This window comes from Monopterus albus, unplaced genomic scaffold (assembly GCF_001952655.1).
Source record: "Monopterus albus unplaced genomic scaffold, M_albus_1.0 scaffold40.1, whole genome shotgun sequence".
Lineage (NCBI taxonomy): Eukaryota > Metazoa > Chordata > Actinopteri > Synbranchiformes > Synbranchidae > Monopterus > Monopterus albus.
In genome coordinates, this window is record NW_018127920.1 from 3247221 (window position 1) to 3269908 (window position 22688).

General features: G+C 39.3%; 1 protein-coding gene across 2 annotated transcripts in view; it reads left to right on the forward strand.

The window, feature by feature from the left end:
- Positions 1-22688, forward strand: part of abca2 (ATP-binding cassette, sub-family A (ABC1), member 2) — a 136441-nt gene that overhangs the window by 43800 nt on the left and 69953 nt on the right. For both annotated transcript variants that reach the window (XM_020599227.1, XM_020599228.1), the window contains 3 exons: positions 12112-12223; positions 16568-16731; positions 21195-21316. In XM_020599227.1, the coding sequence (XP_020454883.1) occupies positions 12112-12223; positions 16568-16731; positions 21195-21316 (398 nt within the window). The remainder of the gene's footprint in view (positions 1-12111; positions 12224-16567; positions 16732-21194; positions 21317-22688) is intronic.

A 22688-nucleotide genomic window follows, 5' to 3' on the forward strand; every position in this document is an offset into this window, starting at 1 on the left:
GAAAGAGTAAATTCATGTTGCATACACAGCTGTTTGGAAGGCACTGTGGGAGTGAGGAAATGGATGTTGGAGGACTGTACTGGTGTAGTAGTCATCTTATCTCCTCTCCCTGTTAAAGATATTATGTGGTTCTGTGCACGATCGTAATGCACTTTACATATATTTTGCTAAACTGCTGCTGTTACAAATATGTGATTTGCCTACCCCCATGTGCTGTAGTTTTTACATGTATGTTCTTAGTTCACCTTTTAGTATTGTGTTGCACTGTCCTTAGTTGATTTTTTTTTTTTTATGTTTTAGTTTGTTCTCAGTGCCCTTACTGGTGCCTGTAGTTCATACTTTATTTTGATGTGTTTTGTCTTTGTTCTTTTACGTCACCTCTGTCTTGTTTCTGCTCTTCTTTCTTTGTTTCTCTTATGGGTGTTTTTTATTCCTTCCTGTGCATGATGCATGTTGTCACCGTTTTGGATGGACCAGTGTGTAAGTGTCATCATCACTTATTTTTCTCCTGACACCTGATCCTGGCTCAAATGATACATTAATAGAAACATTTTGGTCTTTAGGTTAACTTAACTGGAGTGTGTTAATCCTGTTTTTGGGGTTGTGTGTTTCTCTGCATGTATACATATATGTTTTGCCTAACCCTGATTCATACTACTTCTAATGGAAGGCCATCTCCTGAACCATACACACTTCAATCACTCAGCAGCTCATAAAACTTTTTTTTAAAAATACAAAGCCACTGTGCAACAAGAACTCTTCTCAGCAACATACTGTAGGTAATTAAAAACACTGTCAGACAAGTATTAAGTAACAAAACCCACAAATGATCTTGAATTTTGAAGAAAGGTCTCTTCCCTTAAAGTCGTGTATGTAATAAAAGTACTGTAGATACCGTTCATGGTGCCATGTTCCTCACAGCAGAATATAAGCAAAGGATGTTGCACTGTGTGAAGCGAGAGGTCAGGTGTTGAGCTGCCCTTTTAGAAGCTTCATTGCAGGTCATGATAAGTGGCACTGAAGCGGGTATACAGTATTCCAGTCAGATATCTTTGCTTCACAGCAAAGCTGGCCAATGATATTATTAACTCTACTGTGGGTTTACAGCCATTTCCAACCCACAAACCATGAGCTGATGGATCCACGCTGCCTTGGGCAGGCATGCTGCTTATGGCTCAGGAGTTGCTGTTGGAGATGTGAAGGAAAGTGTAGTCAAAGTTGATAAGCAGATTCCATTTTATTATTATTATTGTACACTACAAATCTTGAATCATGTTCTAAACCCTCATCTCATTCATTACAATGAAAGTTGTTTACTGTCTGTATACATGGAAAGGTTTTTCCTTGGGTTTCTACCATTTTGTACCCTCAGAGCACCCACAGACAATTCCTCGGAGCTGCTGACTTTTTGTCAGCCTTCTGCACACTGATCCAGCACTTTAGGACTTTTCAAATTTAATTGGACTGAATGGATCAAATTCTGATGAGACGTTGCCTGTCAGCCAAACACTGTTCCTGGGGACTTGCTTAAAGCCCATACAATCCTTGTAAAAGGAACAAACCCTCCAAATGAAGCAGTGTACATCGTTCCATGCCCAATTGATTTCTGCTCTGACACTGCTTTAGGCAGAACAACCATCTGTCTCTTTCATGATGTGACAGCTGGTACCCTGGTACTCCAGTACAAGAGTCCAGCTCAGCCCTCACAGTAAAGTGGTAAGATGAACCTGCCTGTGGTTTACAAATACAAGTTTCCTAATCTTAAATTTAGGCTGAGACAGAGGAACTCATCCAGCTTTTAACTGTCTTCTGCCCTAAATCCTCCCCTATTAACTCTTTACCAGCACTATGCTGACCTGAAAATAGAATATTGAAAAAGTCTTCCCCCTTGTTGTAACAGTTGTTGTTGCTGCTGGAAAATATTTTCGCTGTATACTTATACTGCTAATGGGGCATTACGTTTAGAGCCTAGAGCTAACCTGTTAAAGTTTTCATCAATAGGCCTGGCTTAGCCACACATATGTTATTTTGTGTGAATGAGGAGAGGCTACTGACACTCTTTAAAACTCTTGATACAAGCAAAGGTTGCTTTAACTACAGGTTAGATATTTTATTTAGTAATGGCAAACCTAACAGTAATTCAGCAGAAAAATCTAAAATACAGTTGCTGTAACATGACTCAAAGTTTAAATCAACTCTATTCTATCCCTATGTCTGCTAAGACTGTATTCACAATCTCTTTGAGCCTTGGGAAGAGTGCAAGATTGTAGTTGAGTAAAACACCTTGAAAATCCTCAGAAATGGTCATTTAGAGAATCTCTGGGTCTGTTATGGGTAAAAGGGTGTCTAGAATTTGGTTGAAGCTTATTTCCATCATCCTCAGTGTCTTCGGTTGATTGTCCATTTGTCCAGAATCTTCTTTGGCTTCAATGCTGTATCCTCCGTTCAATGCCTCCCTGCCCTGTGCTCCAAGCCCAGACACCAAGGATTTTCATTGGCCCGCAGTTGATGTTGTACTGGAATCTTGTTTGTGGGTCTGCTCAGGTTTGGATAAGTGTTTAGAGTAATCAATAGGAGCCACCTGTTCCTCTTCTATTTCAAAATCATTACAGTCTTCTGTCTTCATGACACAGAACACTGGTTCCTCTGGGAGTTCAGAGAGCTGTTGTAAGACTTTGTCACTAACTCCTCTGGCTGAGGAGGATTTTCTACTTCTTCATCTTCACAAACATTCCTGCCTAGCTCCTTGCCCAGCTTGGGTGATTTTGTAGTTTCTCTTTTAGACTGGTCAGGGCTTCTGGGGGATTATTTATCCTTGTGACGTTGAGATGATCTGTAATACTACCTATAAGGCCTGTAGGTCCACTCTTGTGAGCAGTAGGCCTCTTTTCCATGCGGCCCTTCCTCTCAATGTAATTTATGATAATCCCTGTCTCTTCTTGTGGCTTCATACCACCTTTTGTATCTATCACCACTGTCTAAATCTTTGTGCTCTCTTTTTCTAGTTTAGATACCCAAAAAAACTCTTAGGTTTTAGGAAAGATCGTGATTTGAGTTAAGTACATAGTGAAGTTAGGAGACCTCCTCCATAATAATACAATAATAACCATTAAGGTTATAGAAAGAAATGGTCATATGTTGTTTGAAATAGGAACCAGTCTCCCAGTTAAAATCGGATGTTTTGTTGACCCTTACATTACATCTTCCCTGACTTTACTTTATAACATCACTTAACTTCCTCTTTTGCTCTCATCATAATTACTACAGAGACAATATGTAGCTAAGCAGCAGTGCACTAACAGTAATATTTCCAAATATAACTGAAATGTCTTTTCTGTGCATCCTCTATCCATCTACCACTGCTGCCTTTGATACAGTAGATCATGGAGTTTTCATATCTTGACTGGCTCAGTGTGTAGGGATTCAAGGTACTGTTCTTAAGTAGTTTCAGTCTTATTTGACTAATAGGACCTTTGTTGTAAATATTGGTGAGTGTTCTTGTTCTACTGCCCCTCTCAATTGTGGACTCACAATGAAATGAAATTTGATAAACAGATCAATTAAGTGGTGAAGATAAACTTTTTTAAGTTCAGAATTTTAAGTAAAGTCAAGCCGTGCCTTTCTGTTATAGAGTTTGAAATGGCAAATCATGCTTTCATTAGCTCTAGACTTGACTAATGCAGTGCCCTTTACTCTGGAATTAATCAGTCTTTCACATCTTCAGCTGGTCCAAAATGCAGCTGCTCGTCTTCTGACAAACACCCATAAACATGCTCATATAACTCCTGTTCTGGCTTCTCTTCACTAGAGTTGGGTATCGTTTGGGGTTTTTCTGATACCAGTGCTAAAATGATACTTTTAAAAAAATGGTGCCCAATACTTTAAAAAAAAAAGAAGCCAGGGCATAAATTTCATAATTTGAAGGGCAAGGTCATTTGGCTCTTGTTGCTCTCTGCTGATGTTGCCTAAAATCACAAGTCAGAAGAAAATCGTGGATATATTAAGGAGAAAACAGAGGAAAGGATATCTGATTTCTCTTAATTACTTTAAGTGGTCCAATAATTATATTCTTCTGGCATCATAATAACCAGCATCACTTCTAGCACTTTTAAAAAACTAAACATAAATTCATAATGTGTTAAGACCAATGGGCCTGGTAACAGGGTTCTGGACTCAAACTCTGGAAACATTTAAAAAGTTTATAATACACAGATACAGAGAATATAGGTAACAGTCTTGATACTGATACTGACACTGTATAGACCTGAACTGGCTGAGCAAGAAGAGAGGTGAGCCGACCGAATGGGAGAAATGCAGGGAAGGCAGTACCGGGCAATGCGGGCAGGAGATGAGCCAGTTAGCAGAGCAGGAGAGAAGCAGCGCTGGGAAAGTGTTGGCAATATGAGCAGAGACAAGGAGGGGCTGGCTGACGGAGCTGGAGTGGAGCTGCGCTGGTCAGATGATCAGCAAGGCAGGAGTGGAGTAGTGCTGGAGTTGAACTGCCTGGCGGAGTCGGGCTGGTGGCAAGCTGGTTGAAGAGGCAGGAGTGGCACAGCACTGTAATAGCGCTGATTGGTGGAGCTAGTTGGCTGCAGGCTGACCGACGAGACAGGAATGGAACAGCGCCGGCAGGGTGCTAACTGGTGGAGCGGACTTGGTGATGGGCTGACTGATGAGGCAGGAGTGGAACAGAGCGTCAGTCAGGGACCGTGTCGAGCTGAACATGCTGAGTTGGAGAGCATAGCTGGCACCGGGTGTGCAGAGCAGGAGCTGCTGAACTGGAGTAGTGTAGCTGGCTGAGCTGGTGTAGAGCAGGAGTGAGGAGAGCTGGAGAAGCATACGGTAGCTGGTGGAGCTTGTGTTGAGCTGATTGAGCTATGCTGGAATGGCATAGCTGGCAGAGACCTAGAAGGACAGGAGCACAGGTAAAACAAACATGGAACAGAGGAGAGGAATCAGGTGACACTGACAGACCAGCTTAGTAGAGAGAACGGAGATCTGCCAGAGGAGGAGCGACAACGTATCAGAACTGACTGGCAACAGGAAAGGCGTCCAGTTTAGGCTAAATACTCTCAAGCTAATTGGTGAATAGGATAAGGATAAGGATAATCACCTGTATTGGCCAAGTATGTTACACACAAGGAATTTGTTTCCGGTACAGAACCGAATAGACCACAGCTGTGCCGATCAACACTCTCCGCTGCACAGGCCAGATCACCCAGGAGGAGTGGAGACATAGTGACCTAACATAAAGACTGCGTATTAAAGTTTACTTGGTTGTCAGTATTGACAGTATTAGTGCTTATTCAGCATTTGCAATGTTTCAAATAGCACAGGAAACAGTACATTGCAGAATCAGAAAGCTTTATGTTGCGCTAAGTATGTTGAGCATACTGTACAAGGAATTTGTCTCTGGCATGGAGTCTCAGTGTGTTTCGGCAACATACAATAAACATTATATTATGCACATAAGCATTAAATTGTATACACACAATTGTGTACATTCCATTTATCAGACTGGTGCCTGTAGCGAGCTCCTGATTAACTATTCATCCAGGTGATGAGTATAGACAGAGTCATGGTTAGAGACGTATTTATCTGTTCATTAGAATGATGGCACAAGGGAAGAAACTGTCTTTGTGTCTGGTTGTTTTGGTGCGCAATGATTTGTAGTGCTGTCCAGTTCAAATAGTTTGTGTCCTGGATGTGAAGGGTCTGCAGAAATCTCCATCCTTCTCTTGACCCCTGAGTTGTATAGGTCCTCCATGGAGGACAGGCCGGCACCAGTGATCTTTTCCACAGTTCTGACTGTCCACTGGAGTCTGTTCCTGTCCTGTTTGTTTGCTGAACCAAACCAGACAGTGATAAATGTGCAGAGAACAGACATGATGATGCCTCCATAAAGAGGACCTGTGCATAGGTCCCTGGGGAGTCTAGATGTTGCAGGATGTAATGCAATGCCATGTTGACTGCATCATCCACTGACCTGTTTGCCCGGTAGGCAAACTGCAGGGGCTCCAACAGTGGGCCTGTGATGTTTTTCAGATGGGCCAACACCAGCCTCTCAAAGCACTTCATGACCACAGATGTCAGGGCAACAGGTCTGTAGTCATTTTAGTCCATTGATGGTGGGTTTCTTGGGGACTGGGATGATGGTGAAGCATTTGAGCAGGAGGGGATTACGTGAAGCTCCAGTGACCTATCTGTATGAATATGGGGTTTAGCTGTAAAGCACAGTATTCAAGCAAGAAGGGGTTGGCCTGTTTATACTGGTCCCTGTCCCTGCTCCCAAAGGCCTCCTCCTTGGCATGGCGAAGCTGTCTGTACTTAGCTGTGAACCAGGGATTGTTGTTCCTGCATGTCCTGAAGGTCTTAGTGGATGCATACATGCCCTCGCACAAACTGATGTATGAGATCACAGTGTCAGTAAGTCACTGAATGTCAGTAGTAGCTGTTTCAAAAACACTGCAGTCTGTGTAGCTGAAGCAGGCCTGCAGCTCTGCCTTAGCCTCCCTGGTCCACTTTCTCACTGTTGTAGTCCCAGGCTTAGCAGTTTTTAGTTTCTGCTTGTAGGTCAGGAGGAGGTGAATGAAACAGTGGTCAGCGAGCCCCTGAGCTGCTTGAGGGCCTCAGTGATAGGCATCTTTTAAAACAGTGTAACAATGGTCTAGCATACTTTTGTCTTTGGTGGGACAGCTGATGTGCAGCCTGTATCTTGGCAGCTCGTGGCTGAGGTTAAAATCAGAGTAGAGAGTCTGGGTGTATTTGTTCTATGCTAGTCATCTGTTTGGCTGTGAGACTTGACGCATTGTTATTGGAGGAGTGTGGAGGGATGTACACTCCAACTAGAATAAACAAATTGATTTCTCTCAGTGAATAAAAAGGTCTACAGCTTAGGAATAGTGCTTCTAAGTCTGAGTTACAAGTTTTATTTCCAGCTTTGTGACCTCTTTACACCAACCTGAATGAATGTAAATACAAACTCCTCCTCCCCTCGCCTTCCCTGTGGGCTTCTCCACCCGGTCAGCTCTGAAGATTTGAAAGATGGGTAGTGAAACAGGTTCATCCATAATTGAGTCATTAAGCCACAAAAGCACAACACTGCTAATCGTGAGAAACCTGAGTTATTCTGGTTGATGAGTAGCAGCTCATCCATTTTGTTGACTAGGTAGCAGCTGATCAAGAAGTCGAAAGAACTTGCCCCAGGGGTAAAAATGTCCAGAATGAGTTGTCAGATGTCCAGGAGCTCGTCTCAGGTGTAAGTAATCCGAGATGGGTCCCAAAAAATGTAGAAAACAACAAAACACACAAGAGAACTCAGAAGGTCATCAACAAACAGTTTGTGAAAAAGTTGATGTTACAAAGCAGTATTAAAGAGCAAAAAAACATAAAATTCTACTGCACTGTTGTCAAGTAACTCCAACAAATATACAGGGCATCACGGCCAGATGCCAGAGCAACAGCGGCCATGGCTGAATGGACATCGTGAAATTTATACCCTTCATAAAATGAAGGTTGACGACATTAAAAAACATTCCCATTCATTCCCATCTCCGACTTCTGACCTCCGAGGTAGATGAAATGAAACATAATTATAATGATAGCGTTAGCACACGATGTGCAGTAATGCGTCTGTTGCCCATTTTGTCCGTTTCACAGTACCAGAGGGTAAATACTTCAATCAAAAGGCATTTAAATGGCACCAAAATGAGGTACCGAAATCACGAACTCTTGCAGTGGCATGGCCTTAGGTCTTCTAATTGGTTTCTTTTAGATGTACTAATTATAAACATTGGGGTGATCACACTTTTGTTGTTGTGGCCCCCAGACTGTGGAACTGTCTACCTATTAATAATAGAGCTTGTAATGGACCTATTAGTGTTTCAGTCTTTGCTTAAAACTTATTTCTTCTCTTTGGCCTTTGGATCACAGTGGAATTGCTATGCCTCCTCGTATGTCATATTGTTTGTTTCTCTTCTATGTATACTATATTGTCTGTTATTTTCTGATAGTGTGAAGTACTTTGGTCAATGAGCTGTTGTTTTTAAAGTGCTATATAAATACAGTACATTTTGATTTGATCTTTAATTTCACTTTGTACTGTCTCCAATGGAAGAGACTTTTCTTGTCACAGTAATTCCTGCTTTTTTAAAGCTATATATTTGTTACTACTAGGGGGATATACGTTGTCTCCGTTTTTATGAAGGTTTGATCTTGAAAAAAATCAGCTGCAGGTGTAGTAGATAAAATGTGAGGTTTCATCTAGAACAGGCTACTCACTCCTAGGCCGCAATCAGTTTTTAACAGATCACTTTTCACTTCACTTTTGGTATAACACCATAAAATAGATAAATAAACTAGGGTTGCAACTAATGATTATTTAAATAATCAATTATTTCTATGATTGATCAATTGAGTGTATAAAAAGCCTCAATTTTCCATCGAACAAAAATAAATGCATTCTTTTAAACAATGGTTATACAATGTTTATATGCAATGCATTTACACAAAAGTTATTTGTTAAAGAATAGAGTGTTTATAAAGTAAACACGTCCTTACAGCATTAACAAAATCAGATTTTTATTATTTAAAATAATTTAGGCTATGTTGTATGTTCATAAAACATATGTTAATGTAAAGAGCCAGTAGAAACATGACTGCTACTGCTGGGGGTTAAAAGTAAATCTAAGTATGCCTAAACAATCCTCAACACATTTAGGCTTACTCTTAACTTGCATATGTGTCATCAATGTTCCTGTACACACCTATAACATTATAACTTTGTTATAAACAACTTTGTCTTATGCTTACACAAATGCAACACAAATGGAAAAGCATTTAGCACCCATTATTAGTAGCCTACACAACCCACCATTAGTCTTATGTTCCTAAACATATAATTAGAATCATAATATATGTAACAATGTAACCACACTACCTAAAAACAAGTACATCATAATTTTTGTTTCCTAATTTCTTACATTATTAAGTAAAATTGACTATTTACTTAACATTAAACTCCCCTTCTTCTGTAACATTAACTCCAACCTGTCTTTTCTTTAGGTGGTAATGTATTAGCATCATGCTTCCCTACCACAACAGATATGTTTTGCATATGTGGCACAAGACAGTCTTCTTTCTGATTGTAAAATAAAGTGTCCCAAACATTATACAACTTGGTCACCCACTTTGCTGTTAACTTCTGCCATTTTTCAAATGTCGTGATACACCGCCGAACTGGAGTGTGGAGCAGTAGCACTCACCCAGTCGCTGACCTCGCCATGTCTGCGCTTGGCTGTCTCACACAGCTATGTGGCTAGACCCAACTAATCAAGTTAAATTCAGTGCCAACTATTTTTCTTATCGTTTATTATTGATTAATTGCTTATTTTAGGGCTGTAACAATTAAACTCTTGTAAAGTTGCATGCATATAACTCCTGAGACCCACTGTTGATGGTCACCAAAAGTGCAAAACATCAGTGGACACAGCCATATTCACCTTCTTCTGGAGTTTAGACTTATGTTTACCACTGCACCCTATCTCAGGAAAACACAGCCCCTTGTCTTGTTGGCTGTTAATCTCAGCCTGATGGTCAGAGAGAACAGATGTCAGTGAACTGAATGTACTGACCTACTTTATGTCAACACATTCTCCAATACATTATTTATTCAAACTGATATTTTATACTATTGCAAACTCTTTTATGGCTAATGTAGCATGTTTGTATTACTTTAATTTTGAAGCCATGAATATAAAGCCTAAATTCAGATAAAACAAATCTGGAATCTGGAAAAGACAGTGGGGTCTCCACTTTTAGTGCTTTGTTTTTTCAATCCTTCTGCAGCAAGAGTGTAAGAGCTGGCAATTCAGCTTTAGTTTCTATTCTAGGGTCAAATCCATGAGCCATTCTTTTACTTTACATAATTGCTGAACTTTAATGACTTTGTTGAAAGAAGGGAAGAACTATTCAGAGGACATAAATAAGGGTACTAAAAATATCTGGTGTAAAGCAAAGCACCAGGGTCTATTAAGGCATGAACAAAGATATACTGCATTTAATTAGAATCATGCAGATGGGAGAGTTTAATTCTCCCGAGACTTAATCAAGCTCTTGAACACACTGGATTTATTTTTGTATGTCCTTCTGTTTAGTATATTCTTCTGAGTTTTTTGGAGGTTGTTAAAAACACAGCCACTCTTTAAACAACAGAGTACTCAACTGTACCTGTTCTTTGTGCTGTTACCATAGTAGAAATGGTTTATGTACTCTGGCAAACCCATTTGAGAAATTGCTCAGTTTAGAAGAGCTATAGGTCTGAATTATATATAACTTTATTGAAAGAGGCTTGCCAAGATTAAAAATCTTTTTTACAGGAGTGCCCTGGCTAAGAGCAGCTGCACATAGTATAATGTAATATTGATAAAACAACAGCAGTCAAAATTCCAAAGTATTATTCCTTCAGAAGGAACAGCAAACATTAAAGCCCTTTTCTGGCATGTTATGTAGTGTGTAACATGGCTTTATCATTCAGTGAGTGTGATACATTTAAAACGTTGTGACAGCCAGTCTACCACAGGCTGCTTCATATACAGTAAGAGTTTTAAAGCTTATTTTGCTGGTGAAGCTTTACTGTTTTTAACGATTCCATAAGGGCAAAAGAAAAGTGAATGCATTAATAAAATGTTTATCATCTAATTTAATGCTCATTGCTTAATGTTGAGTGAATGTGGCTGGCTGTAATAAAACTGACAGCGTACAAGTATTGACTGACAAGACATTGCAAATATCCTATGGAGTTATTTTTAATAAACAAAGGTTTCTGTTTATATTCACTGTTACTCATCAGCTCCATTTGAGCTCTAACATCTGTGTTGAATGCACTTCTTCAGAAAATATATGGAAAAACATTTTTAAGGTATTTTAAGGATTTTTTGCCCATTATACTATGATTTCATTTCATTTTGAACTTTATTTTGGACACTGAGAGAAAAGAATGTCCATATTACAAACAAATATATACATATAAAACAATATACTAAACTACAACAAAGTACCAGAAATCTGAAACATGTATAACTGCTTTGAGGCATAACTGGTGAATAAGTATTAATGAATGATTGATAGCACAATATGGTGATAAAATTTAAAAACCAAGTCATTACAGTGGGATATAAAGCATTTATAAACTGCTCATACAAGTCATTCACAGGCTAACTTATGTCTGTTTCTAAATGTCTTCAAAATTAAAAAAAAAAATGTAGCTTGAGGGTTTATGCTTGACCTTAGAAACAAATGTGTGACAAAGAATTCTTAACCCAAGGTCTACTTACAAAATTTTTGCAAGAGCTTTGAGTCACACCTTGAGGCCTCTGGCAGCAGGAGGACTTCACTCATTTGTCTGTAATAAATTTAATAAACCAATTATTCATTCTCTGTATTCACATAAAACATGAAGACATACTTTATAGTATTACAACTGTGTTGTATAATATTGGTCATTCCTCTTTCTACACCTGTCACATATACAGATGTATTTTCTTCTGTTTCTCACAAAGGAATAGATGATAATAAGGATGATATGAGGGAGAGAGAGTGAACTGGAGGACAATAGTGTTTTGTGGGCGGATGTTCAGCATCCACACTCAGATAATCTTCAGCTGAACAGTAACCATGGAAACATTGGATTATTATAGCAATAACTGAAGTTTCTTTTTCCTGTTTGAGAGCATGTCCAGCCATAATTTAAGGACAGATGAGAAAAACGATCATGAGCCATTTTTGTGCAACAAAAGTAATGAAAGGCTTGTGTATTCAATACTGACTTCTGTGAGCCTCCCTGGCCGTTAGCTGCTGTGCTGCCTTTCAAGTGTCTAGTCTGACATCTGCCTTCCTTTCCAACTTTCTAACACAGACTCTGACCTTCTGCTTTTTCATTCTCTTTGTCCTGTTTGGTTTTCTGGTTTTTGTTGGATTACATGTCTCCTACTTGTTGGTCCTCATCTCCTTCTTTTCTAAATCTGTATCCTCTGCATGCCTGTGCCACCCTCCTCTTTCTTTGTCTTGTTCTTCATGGTTGTACTGCCCCTGTTTTTCTTCCTTCATGTCCAGCTTTTTACAGTGCAGCTCCACTTACCTCGGCTGGCATCATTCCCATCATGCAGTCCTTGTGCCCAGATGGACAAAGGGATGAATTTGGTTTCCTGCAGTACAAGAACTCCACGTGAGTAGATTTAGTCACTTATCAGTCTCATTTATTGCTTTGTTTTGTTTTAGACTAGTTGTTTGTCATAAGTGATTTGATTCTTTGTTCGTTACATTACTTTTGCCAGAATGCTGAAATGAGACTAAGGCCATGTTCAGACTGACTTTGAGTGAAAAAACACAAACCTTTCATTCATTTAATGGAGTCAGTCTAGCATTCTGGCAGAAAACTTGAACAAGGCTTAACAAACACCTTCAGAACAACAAAACAACAAGCAGCTACTTTCAGTAAAACTTTAAAATAGTCTGCAAATAGCACAGTCTTCATAGTTTTACCCCTTTTTAGAAATATTGGTGACAATAAAAACTCCAGCCTAAGGTAGTTGACTGTTGCAAAACCATCCATCCATCCATTATCTATACCAGTGGTCCCCAACCCCCGGGCCGCGGACCGGTACCGGTCCGTGGATCAATTGGTACCGGGCCGTACAAGAAATTATTAATTATTTCCGTTTTATTTATTATCTGAGTCTGAACGATCTTTTATTTTGAAAAATGACCGCATTCTCTCGGTTACATCTCGGTCACTTGAGCGCCAAAACTGGCTTACTTGTGGACATATTCAGCCTGCTCAATGAACTCAATCTGTCACTTCAGGGGAAAATGACAACTGTCTTCAAGTTGGCAGATAAAGTAGCTGCATTTAAAGCCAAACTGGATTTGTGGGGACGGCGCGTCAACAGAGGCATTTTGGACATGTTTAAAACATTAGCGGGGATTTTGGGTGAGACTGAGCCTGAGCCTTCATTCTCCCAGCTGGTGCACGATCACCTGTCTTTGCTTATAAAAGAGTTCGAGCGCTACTTCCCAACCACAAAGGACCCACGAACTGCCAAGGAATGGATCCGCAACCCATTTGTCAACAAACCAGGTGAATCCAGCAGGTCTGTGCAACAAGAAGATCAACTGCTGGAGATCGCAAATGACGGCGGCCTTAAAAGTATGTTCGAGACAACAACTCTGTCGGTGTTCTGGATTAAAGTCATGACAGAATACCCTGAGATCGCCACCACAGCACTGAAAACCCTGTTGCCATCTCCGACATCCCATCTGTGTGAAGCGGGTTTTTCTGCAGTGACAGCAACAAAAACAAAACAACAGAGTAGACTGAACATAAGCAACACACTTCGGGTTTGGGGGGGGGCTGGAGCGAATCCCAGCTGACACTGGGCGAGAGGCGGGGTACACCCTGGACAGGTCCATTCAATACAATATAATGGTAATCAGCATATACATAAGAACATCTTACATTCCACAAATTACCATAAATATAAGAGTTTGGTTCAAAGTAACACACCTGAGTGCAAGAGGTTTGTAGTCAAATAAACTAAATATAAAAACATGATGATGGTGATAATATTAATAATAATGAACATAATTAATGAAGAGAATCACAAAATTTATTTCTTAATGAGTATGTTAACCAGCCAAATAGGCCACTGCATGCTCATTGTGCAAGGTGCCACAAACATGCTGTGTGCTATCAAAACCCTCCGCAGTTATGTCACTACACCGGCGAGCAAGCTAGTCATCTTTTCAAACTCTGCAAACAATGGTGTATGGCTTCCCTCTAGTGATTGGCTCTGTAGTATCATGTGACTACAGCACTCCATCTAAACCACAGGCGTACTGTTTGTGCTGCAGGGATGTATGGTGTGGTGGTGTGCTTAACAAATGGCTTGGTTTGATGCAGTAAATCATCAAACCGATCTGCCGACATCCAAAAATACCTGAAGTAATCTCATCACCTTTGAGGCACATCAATTCCATGAGGTTAATGAACTCTCCATCTTTTCTCTATGTGTGGTTTGAAATGTGCTCTCTATTGTCCTCAGTCAAGTTTCAGTTATACCTGGCTTGGGCTGAGATTATGTTGACTTATTATGTCCCATTTTGTTTCAGTTAAAAGGCTGTATTATTACACAGTAATAAAACAGGGATACCAGGTGAGATAAGTGGGAGAATTTTTATAAACACATGCATAGATATGAGTATGATTAGTGTTGATGTGCGTCAGGATGCATCATCTGTCCTTACACCGGAGATGCAGTCTTTGTTTGGGAATCCATATCCACATTAAAATATTACACATAAGCCTGAACTGTTAAGTTAAATATTCTTCAAACAAACAAGTTTCACGAAGACATGCCATTGTTACTTCCATGGGGACATACATTGTATCTTGTGTTGCATTTTATGGTTGTTTGATAGGCTTTGAAAGCAACTGTAGGTGGAGATAAAGTGGCTGACACATCCACTGGCGAACCACAGTCAGTTTCACCACAAACGCAGGAAGATTTATTTCTGTTATTTTAAAAACAATGAAATGTTTATAAACTTTTAAATAACCCTAAAATAATTGTGGATTTCACACACTAGATGCAGCTGTGAATTACATTATATACTTACAGGTTACAGGAGTCTTTCTTTCTGGTCAGTGATATTAGCAGACCGCTGAGCAAATATCCATGTGAAATACTTCTACATGAATCGTTTTGTCATCACAATTTTAGAATGTGGAACATAACTGGTAGGAGAAGAAGATACAGGGAAAGAATATTTCCTTGTCCTCATGTCAGAGATATCAGTCAGTCAGGTTTCTTCTCTGCTCTTTAAAGGAGATGAGAGCAGCTGGTTTGATTGGACAGAACTAAAGCCAGCCCCGACTCCACCTGCTCACCATGTTGTGCTCTATGCGCTGCTTCTGTGGTCACCAAGATTGCAAAACATTGTTGAACATGCTCATATTCACCTTGCGCCAGGAGTTTAGACACAGTGCCCTGTTGGAGGAAAATAGAGCCCCAGGTGAACAGCCAGTGTTTCCATCAGAGTCATGTTGTCAGCATTTAATAACTAAGCTAAACGTTTTCTCTTTTTGCAACATCAATGACAAGTAGTCAGCATGAACTATAGTAAGTACATGTCCAGGTGTGTTTATCGGGTTTAGTGTCTCCCAGGTAACTTCTTCTGTGATGTGTTGTTTTGTACTTGTTCTGTGTAAGTGTTGCATTGCTGCATAGTTTTTTTATTTATTTACAATGATTATTTTTAGCTATGCTAACAGTGTCACTCTATGGATGGCAAACCCATTCTGTTTGGTGCACTTTTTTGGTTCAGACTGAGATAAAATTTTACTGTATATTGTCCCCAGAGGATAAATTCTATTGACTTCGGTGACCCTCTATTCTGTTGTCTAGCGCCACCAACAGCTTTAAATTTTTATGCTTTTAATAAAATACTGTATCTCAGCAACTATGGCTTGCTGTTAATGTAGAATTGATTTTGACCATCTTCTGCCTTTTTCTGTATCATTTCCACTATATGAAACCTCTTATAATGTACTGGATCGTTTGATACAACATTTGGTTGGTGATAATATTACAGAGAGATAAAATAATGTTAGCATTACCCTTTAAAATGTGGAAATGCACTCTGAAAGAATAAATACACGCAGTGTAGACATAAACAAAAACACTCCTTTATGTAACTAGATATTGACAAAAACACAACAGACACAGAGCCAGTTGGCTGTTTAATGGTGCTAATTGACTACTGGAGTGAGAGCCACAACACTGTTAATAAAGTCAAATAGAGCATGGCAGTTATTACCTGTAATAGCATACAGATGAACTAATTAATCTCTCCGCTTATCCGTATGATTTGTAGCCGTGTCGTTGTACTTTCTCTCACAAACACCCCTAGTCTATGTATCTCGTTCCATAACCATCCCAAATCACTCGCCTTTGTTTTATGCTCCTGCTCTGTATTTATAAAGTATCTCAGAGTAAGAATTAACTCCCAAATATTCACAGTGTGATGCAAGTACTGTTTTTAGGCAGAGGCGGAAAGAGAGTCCATTAGTTCTGGCACAAATGAAAAGTGATTGTTTACTTAAATCCTATACAAGTTTTGTATAGTTCAATTTTGAGCTATTTGTACTTTACTTGAGTATATTCATTTAATTTCTTTGTTACTTTAAAAGCAATACATTGCTGCCACGTACAGGCAGTTTAATAGCAATATACTCACTTTACAGGTTAAAATGTTTATTTTTGTTAGATATACCTGCAGATGCAGCTGCAGGTGCAAGTGCAAATTCATGCATAATCAAATAATGTAATATTTATAGTAATAACTTCTTAAAGCGTAAGTACATTCACTATGAAAAACACATTCTCAGTACTTTGTGTGCTTTATTATGCCAATTGTTTTTAAATGTAGTGCCATCTCTTCCAATGAGACTGTTATTTTTTTCAGTGCAGTCTTACAAATCTTTTAATGACTATAATAAATCTGTCTGTAGTGTGACCCAGCTGCTGGAGCGGATCAGTGAAGTGGTTGAACAGAACCGACTCTTCACATCTGATCGGCCTGGTCTGGGTCGAGAGCTGGAGACCCTGCAGCAGCACTTGGAGAGTCTCAGCTCCACCCCTTTACCACCAGACTACAACGTCAGCAGCAGCCAAGGTCTGACATACAATCATACTTTATCTAATGAGTTGGTGTGTTGACTTTACGTCAAGATGAATCATTGGCAAAAAAAAGTTTGAGAACTCCCAAACACATCAGTGAAATTGCTTGTCTTTTAATCTTCTTTTGGATATCACTGGTTTAAACCAGAAGTTCTAAATCCTGGGCTTTATTCAAATATATGATATATATTCTGTTGTTGGTGTGTAAGTTTTTGACACAGTGTTTAAATGTGATGAGACCAGTTCTGGCACTGGCAAGTGGCACAGGAAATCAACACATATCACTAGTTTATCATTTTAAACCATTTATCATAAGATCAACGCTCGGACTTAGAACATATCTGTTAGGTTCAGTGATTGTACAGTAGGGCCAGACAATTAATAAAACAAATGACTGAAACTTAGCCAATTAGGGAATGATAATATTGGTTTCAGTCATTTGTTTTATTAAATGTCTGGCCCTACTGTACAATCACTGAACACTGGCTTGTTAAATACATTAATTCCTTCACACAGGCTGCTGCCTACTCATTGAAGATACAGAGTAAGAAGAGATAGCACTGATCCATTCTGCAGCTTTAGGTGATGTAATTATCCATGCAGATAAGAGCTGTTGGAGAGCTGGTACAGAAATAGATGCCATGTTAATCATGTAGGCAAACTTTGGCTTCAGTCAGAACAAAGCAAAGCAAAAATATTTAGAAAGCAATATTTAGAAAAACATCTGTTACAAAGTGCATAACAACAAGCAGCAAGTCACACAACATAACCATAGGCACAATTGACAAGAAAAATTAATAAATGCTAAACAATGAAAAGCAGCAAAACAAAGATAAAAGACAAGTGGCCAGCTACATTAAAACAGCTGTGACATTAAAAAAGATAAAAAACCACATGCAAAAATCGAGTTTTGAGGCAAGAGGTAATAATCGCCTGAGTTGGGGCAGATCTGATATCTAATAGTCGTTTTTTTCATAATTTCAGACCTGTGACAGAAAAGGCACACTGACCTTTCACCTTAAGTCTCACTCTTGGCACTTCTAATAGCTGGTTACAGGATCTAAGATGTAGTATAAGGATGTATGAAATCTGAAATGTAAGGAACTGCTAACCCATTGACAGTCTTGAAAAAAAAAAAGCAATATCTTGAAGTCAAGCCCGAGAAGGAACTGGGGATATATGGTCGTGGTTACATCAGCAGACGAGCTGCTGCGTTTTGAACCATACTGACAAAAAATGATACCTGGATATTTTCTGGGATTTTGTCGATAATGATAAACAGATGATATTTTGCATCCTCCAAAAATCTGTTTGATGTCATATTATATTAGCTGGCTCTTGTTAATAGCATATTCATTGTTGTTTACTAATGATATTAATGGAAACAACCTTTAAGTAAAATATGGTTTCCTTAAAAGTGATGCATTCCATACAACACACAAACACTAAAATCACTTTTACAAAAGTTTGCTTTGTGTTTGTGTTTCCTGTTGTTTTTTGTTCACTCAGTTTTAACTTGGCTAATGCATTTTTAGGCAGCTACATTAGCTTGACTTGTAGTACTGTGCCTATGTGCACTCTTAGTGTGCACATGCAGTAGTCTCTCCTACCAGGCTACATGACGCAGTGAATGTGTGGACTCAAATCATCTTTTTGATAGATTTTTGTAAAATAAGTGACATACTCGATAATGTCAGCTCACACATCATTAAAATAACGATTAAGATATTGTCATAGACAATATATGTCGCACATCCCTTCTCCCACTTATGGCACATTACAAGTCTCGAACTGACAGACGCTAAAACTGCCTTCTCAAAATCCATAAATGATAGGCCATAATCTTGGATAGTTATCTTAACTAATAAAAGCTCACTTTTACTACTGCACTGATCTGTTTATCAAATGAGTCTGTGTATAGGTTCAAGCTGAAATTATGCCTCTGTGAAGATGCACATAAACATCTCTGAAACCCAGACAGAAAGGGGTATAATGGATCGCTGTAAGTCACAGAGGCTTGCAGAGGAGCTGACAAGAATGTGATAGCTGTCAAAAGTTTGGAAACACTAGCTTTTCTTTGTGTCTGTTATTTTCTGTATTGTAGATTAATACTGAAGACATCAGATTATGAAATCATACATTATATTAGTAAGCAAACAATGTGTAAACACAGCAAAATATGGTTTAAATTTTAGATTCTATAGAGTAGCCACCTTTGCTTTGATAACCGCTTTGTGCAAACTTGGTGTTCTCCCAAGCAGCTTCATGAGGTGCTCACCTGGAAAGGTTTTCCAGCAGTCTTGAAGGAGTTCCCACATATGAGTTTCTCTCCTCTCTACCCTCCCCTGCCCTTTCCTCTCCTCTCTCCTCTCTCTCCATGCATCTATATGCCACTATTACATGCCATTAACTGTGTGTCTCCTGTGTCTCCTCTCTCCCGTAGTGTCTCCTCTCTCTCCCCCTGTACCTTTCTGCAGGTTTCCCTGGCTCTGGAGCTCTATGTTTCTGATGAGCAGTGTTTGATTGTTTCTTGTGTCCTGTTGCTTTTCTTCTTTTCTCTCTCCTCTATCCACTCACCCCAACCGGTCAAGGCAAAAAGCCGCCCACCAAAAGTCGGGGTCTGTCGGAGGTTTCTTCCGTTAAAGGGAGTTTTTCCTCCCCACTGTCGCCAAGTGCTTGCTCAAGGGGGATTTGTTGGGTTTTCCTCTATAATAATAGTGATAATAGTAAGGTTTAGACCTTACTTTGTAAGTGTCCTGAGATGACTTTTGTTGTGATTTGCTGCTATACAAATAAAATTTGAATTTGAATTTAAATATGCTGAGCACTTGTTGGCTGCTTTTCCTTCCCTCTGTGGTCTAGCTTATCACGAACCATCTCAGCTGCATTTAGGCCAGGTGATTGTTGAGGCTCCTTCATAGTCAAATGGCACTTACAAATCCTGGAGGTGTCATTGTCCTGTTGAAAAAATGATGGTCCCACTCAGAGTAGATTAAGGGACAGAAGGACAGTGATGACATCTCCAGTGACTCTATAAAGACAGTTTTTTAAACAGTAATGGTGGATCATGGGGTAGTAGTAATTTGCTGATAAATCCCACTGTTCCCTACAGAGGACAGTGGATCTGAAGTGGCTGTTTGTGACTGTCTGAAGCTACGTGAGTCATGTGACCTGTTGCCATTTTTGGCCCCCCTCATTTCTTCTATCTATAAGGTTCTGGTCCCACTAAGCACAGACCAGGTGGTCATTGTAGTGTCACGTTTTTTGTGATGGCAATATTGGTTAAAGTCCCCATGGCATGCTTGTTTCCAGCCATTTAATGTTTAATCTTGGGTACCTCTAGATTATACTGGCAAGGCTCATAACTCCAAATAGTCTATATTTTTTTCAGAATAATAAATCCAAAAAGCCTCTTCTAAAAATAATCTAGCCACAGGGGTTGCAAGCCAGTGACTTCTGTGCCAGTCCCAAGCCCGGATAAATAAAAATGAGAGGATAGTTCACACAACTCCTGCTGCTGGTTTTGTGTTGCAAGTGGACAGCACAACGATCTGCTACGGCATTAATTAATTTGAAAGTCTCCTCCACAGATAGGTAAACAACAGTATATGTACCAATGAAAAGAGATGTGTAACACTAAACAAAGTGGATAATTGAGAAACCCCATATTTTAACTGGCATAATGCAGACATAGTAACTTCTACAACCTTACGACAATTCTCTCTAACACTACAGAAACAAATGAAATGCCACCTGGTAACTTTTGACAAGGCACATCTGTTAATTGAAAACATTCCAGGTGACTACCTCATGAAGCTGGTTAAGTTATTGCCAGTAGTGTGTGAAAGTGTCATCAAGACAAAGAGTGGCTGCTTTGAGAAATCTAAAATTTTGATTATACAATATTTTGCTTTGTATATACTTGTTGCAACATGTATGTATGTGTTATTTCATAGTTTTGGTGTCTTTTCTATTAATCAAAAATGTAGAATAATAGAAACAAAACACTATTGAATGGGAAGGTGAGTAAAAAGTTCTGACAGGTACTGGAAATATAATGTAATTTATAATTATAGTTAAAGATGTGAAACACCATATTTTACATTGATTGTCTTGTTTAGCAAAAGTGGGCTGAAGTAATAAAATATGCACTTAAAGTTTGGCCTGCTATGTTGTTGGGACATAAATCTGTTTACACAGTCACATTTTGGAGACTCAACATCCTTAGGGGGATAATACAAGTCCCCAAAATGTAAATCATTTTAGAGTGATGCCTTAGTTTGACATTAGTTTAGGGTGGTTACTGTAAGGTTCAGGTTAGGGCTAGGCTAGTACAGTAAGGTTAGAGTAAGTCTCCAGAAAATGAATGTAATTCAATTTAATGTCCCCTGAAGTTATGGAAACACAATGTGTATGTGTGTGTGTGTGTGTGTGTGTGTGTGTGTACCTTGAATGGAGGTTTCACATTGGCCAGTGTGTTGAAGAACCACTCAGCTTTCCAGCAATTCTTGGTCAAGAATCTCTCCCTATCCAACTCTACAGCCAACCTGCTGCTCAACTCTCCAGTCAGCATCAGAGAGGTGATTTGCTACCCCTTTACTAATACATTCCTAACACTATTCTGCTCACTTTAATTCAGTTCACCTTAACTCATTTCAGTACAGGACAATCTGATATATTTTGATATGATGCCTTATTTCAGTTTGTCTACTTGGTCTCCATTTGTTGTCATAGAATAATCTGCACAGCCACCAAAGCCCTTAGCCAGTGATGTTTTTATATATTGTCTGTTTCCCCTTTATAGATATTGTCTTGTTAAAGGAGAGAAAAAGTTGTTCTGTATTTCAAAGTGTTGCAAACCATCAAAATCTCTGGATCTTTTAATCATTAACTGCTTTATTGAACTGACAGCATTAATAAAACAGTAGCTGCTCAATGGTTCACACCATTACTTGTATAGTCAAGGAGTTACTCCTAGGGACAAGTCCTTTGAGAATAATCACCATTATTTCGTTTCTTCAACGAATATATGATTCAGAGTTCAGCGTCAAGATACAACAGCAAACAAGAATCGGGTACTGGTCCCTTCGGGCCAATATATTCCCACGCAAAATATTTCTAGCTCTTTTCTCCAGATGTCTTATCTGCCCTGTCAGCAAAATCAAAATGTTTACTGTAGCTCATGTCTTTATTATGTTTTATTATATGTGGAAAACAATGGATAGGGATATTTTATAATTTTCTGAAAATGGTCATTTTGATCTTATTGGCTGTTACAGAAGGGGCAGACAAAACAGGAAAAAGCAAAACAGAAAATAAAGAGCAGAGATGAAACACCCAGTGCTGCACTATCATAGTACTTCTATTTTCAGTTTCATTTCTTTTATCTTTTAGGCATTAAGTGTCCTTGTACAGGGTGGGCCACAGAAAAGTAGCATGCTTCCGGCGATAGTATGAACAAACAAGTGGATGGTTTTGGAGGCAGGCTACTTTTTTGTGGCCCACCCTGTACTTCTTCTTCAGATAGAAATGTTTCTTTTCATCTAGTAAATCAAACCCAACTTTCTGAAGAGTAGAAACTGACTGAATGAAATCATTAGGGAAATCATCTTTAACATTCACTGATTATATGTCTCATCCAAGAAGTCGTACATCTCCTTTAAAGAAAACAAGTCAGCATTCAGAAAAAGACCATCAGCTACAGAAACATGAAAACGAGATTCACAATCTGTCTGTTACGTTGTTGCCATGGCAACCAACAGGCTACTCCTCTGCCTCTGTCCAGTCAGACCTGCGATTCTTGGACTTTCTACAAAGCAAAGCACTCATATATCTGCTCTGAGCCCCTCATTCTCTCCTCAATCTGTCCTTCCCCACATACAAATTCAGTTTCCACCTCTCCTGCACCGGACACAGTGCCCCTGATAATGATAGTCCTGGTCACATACACCA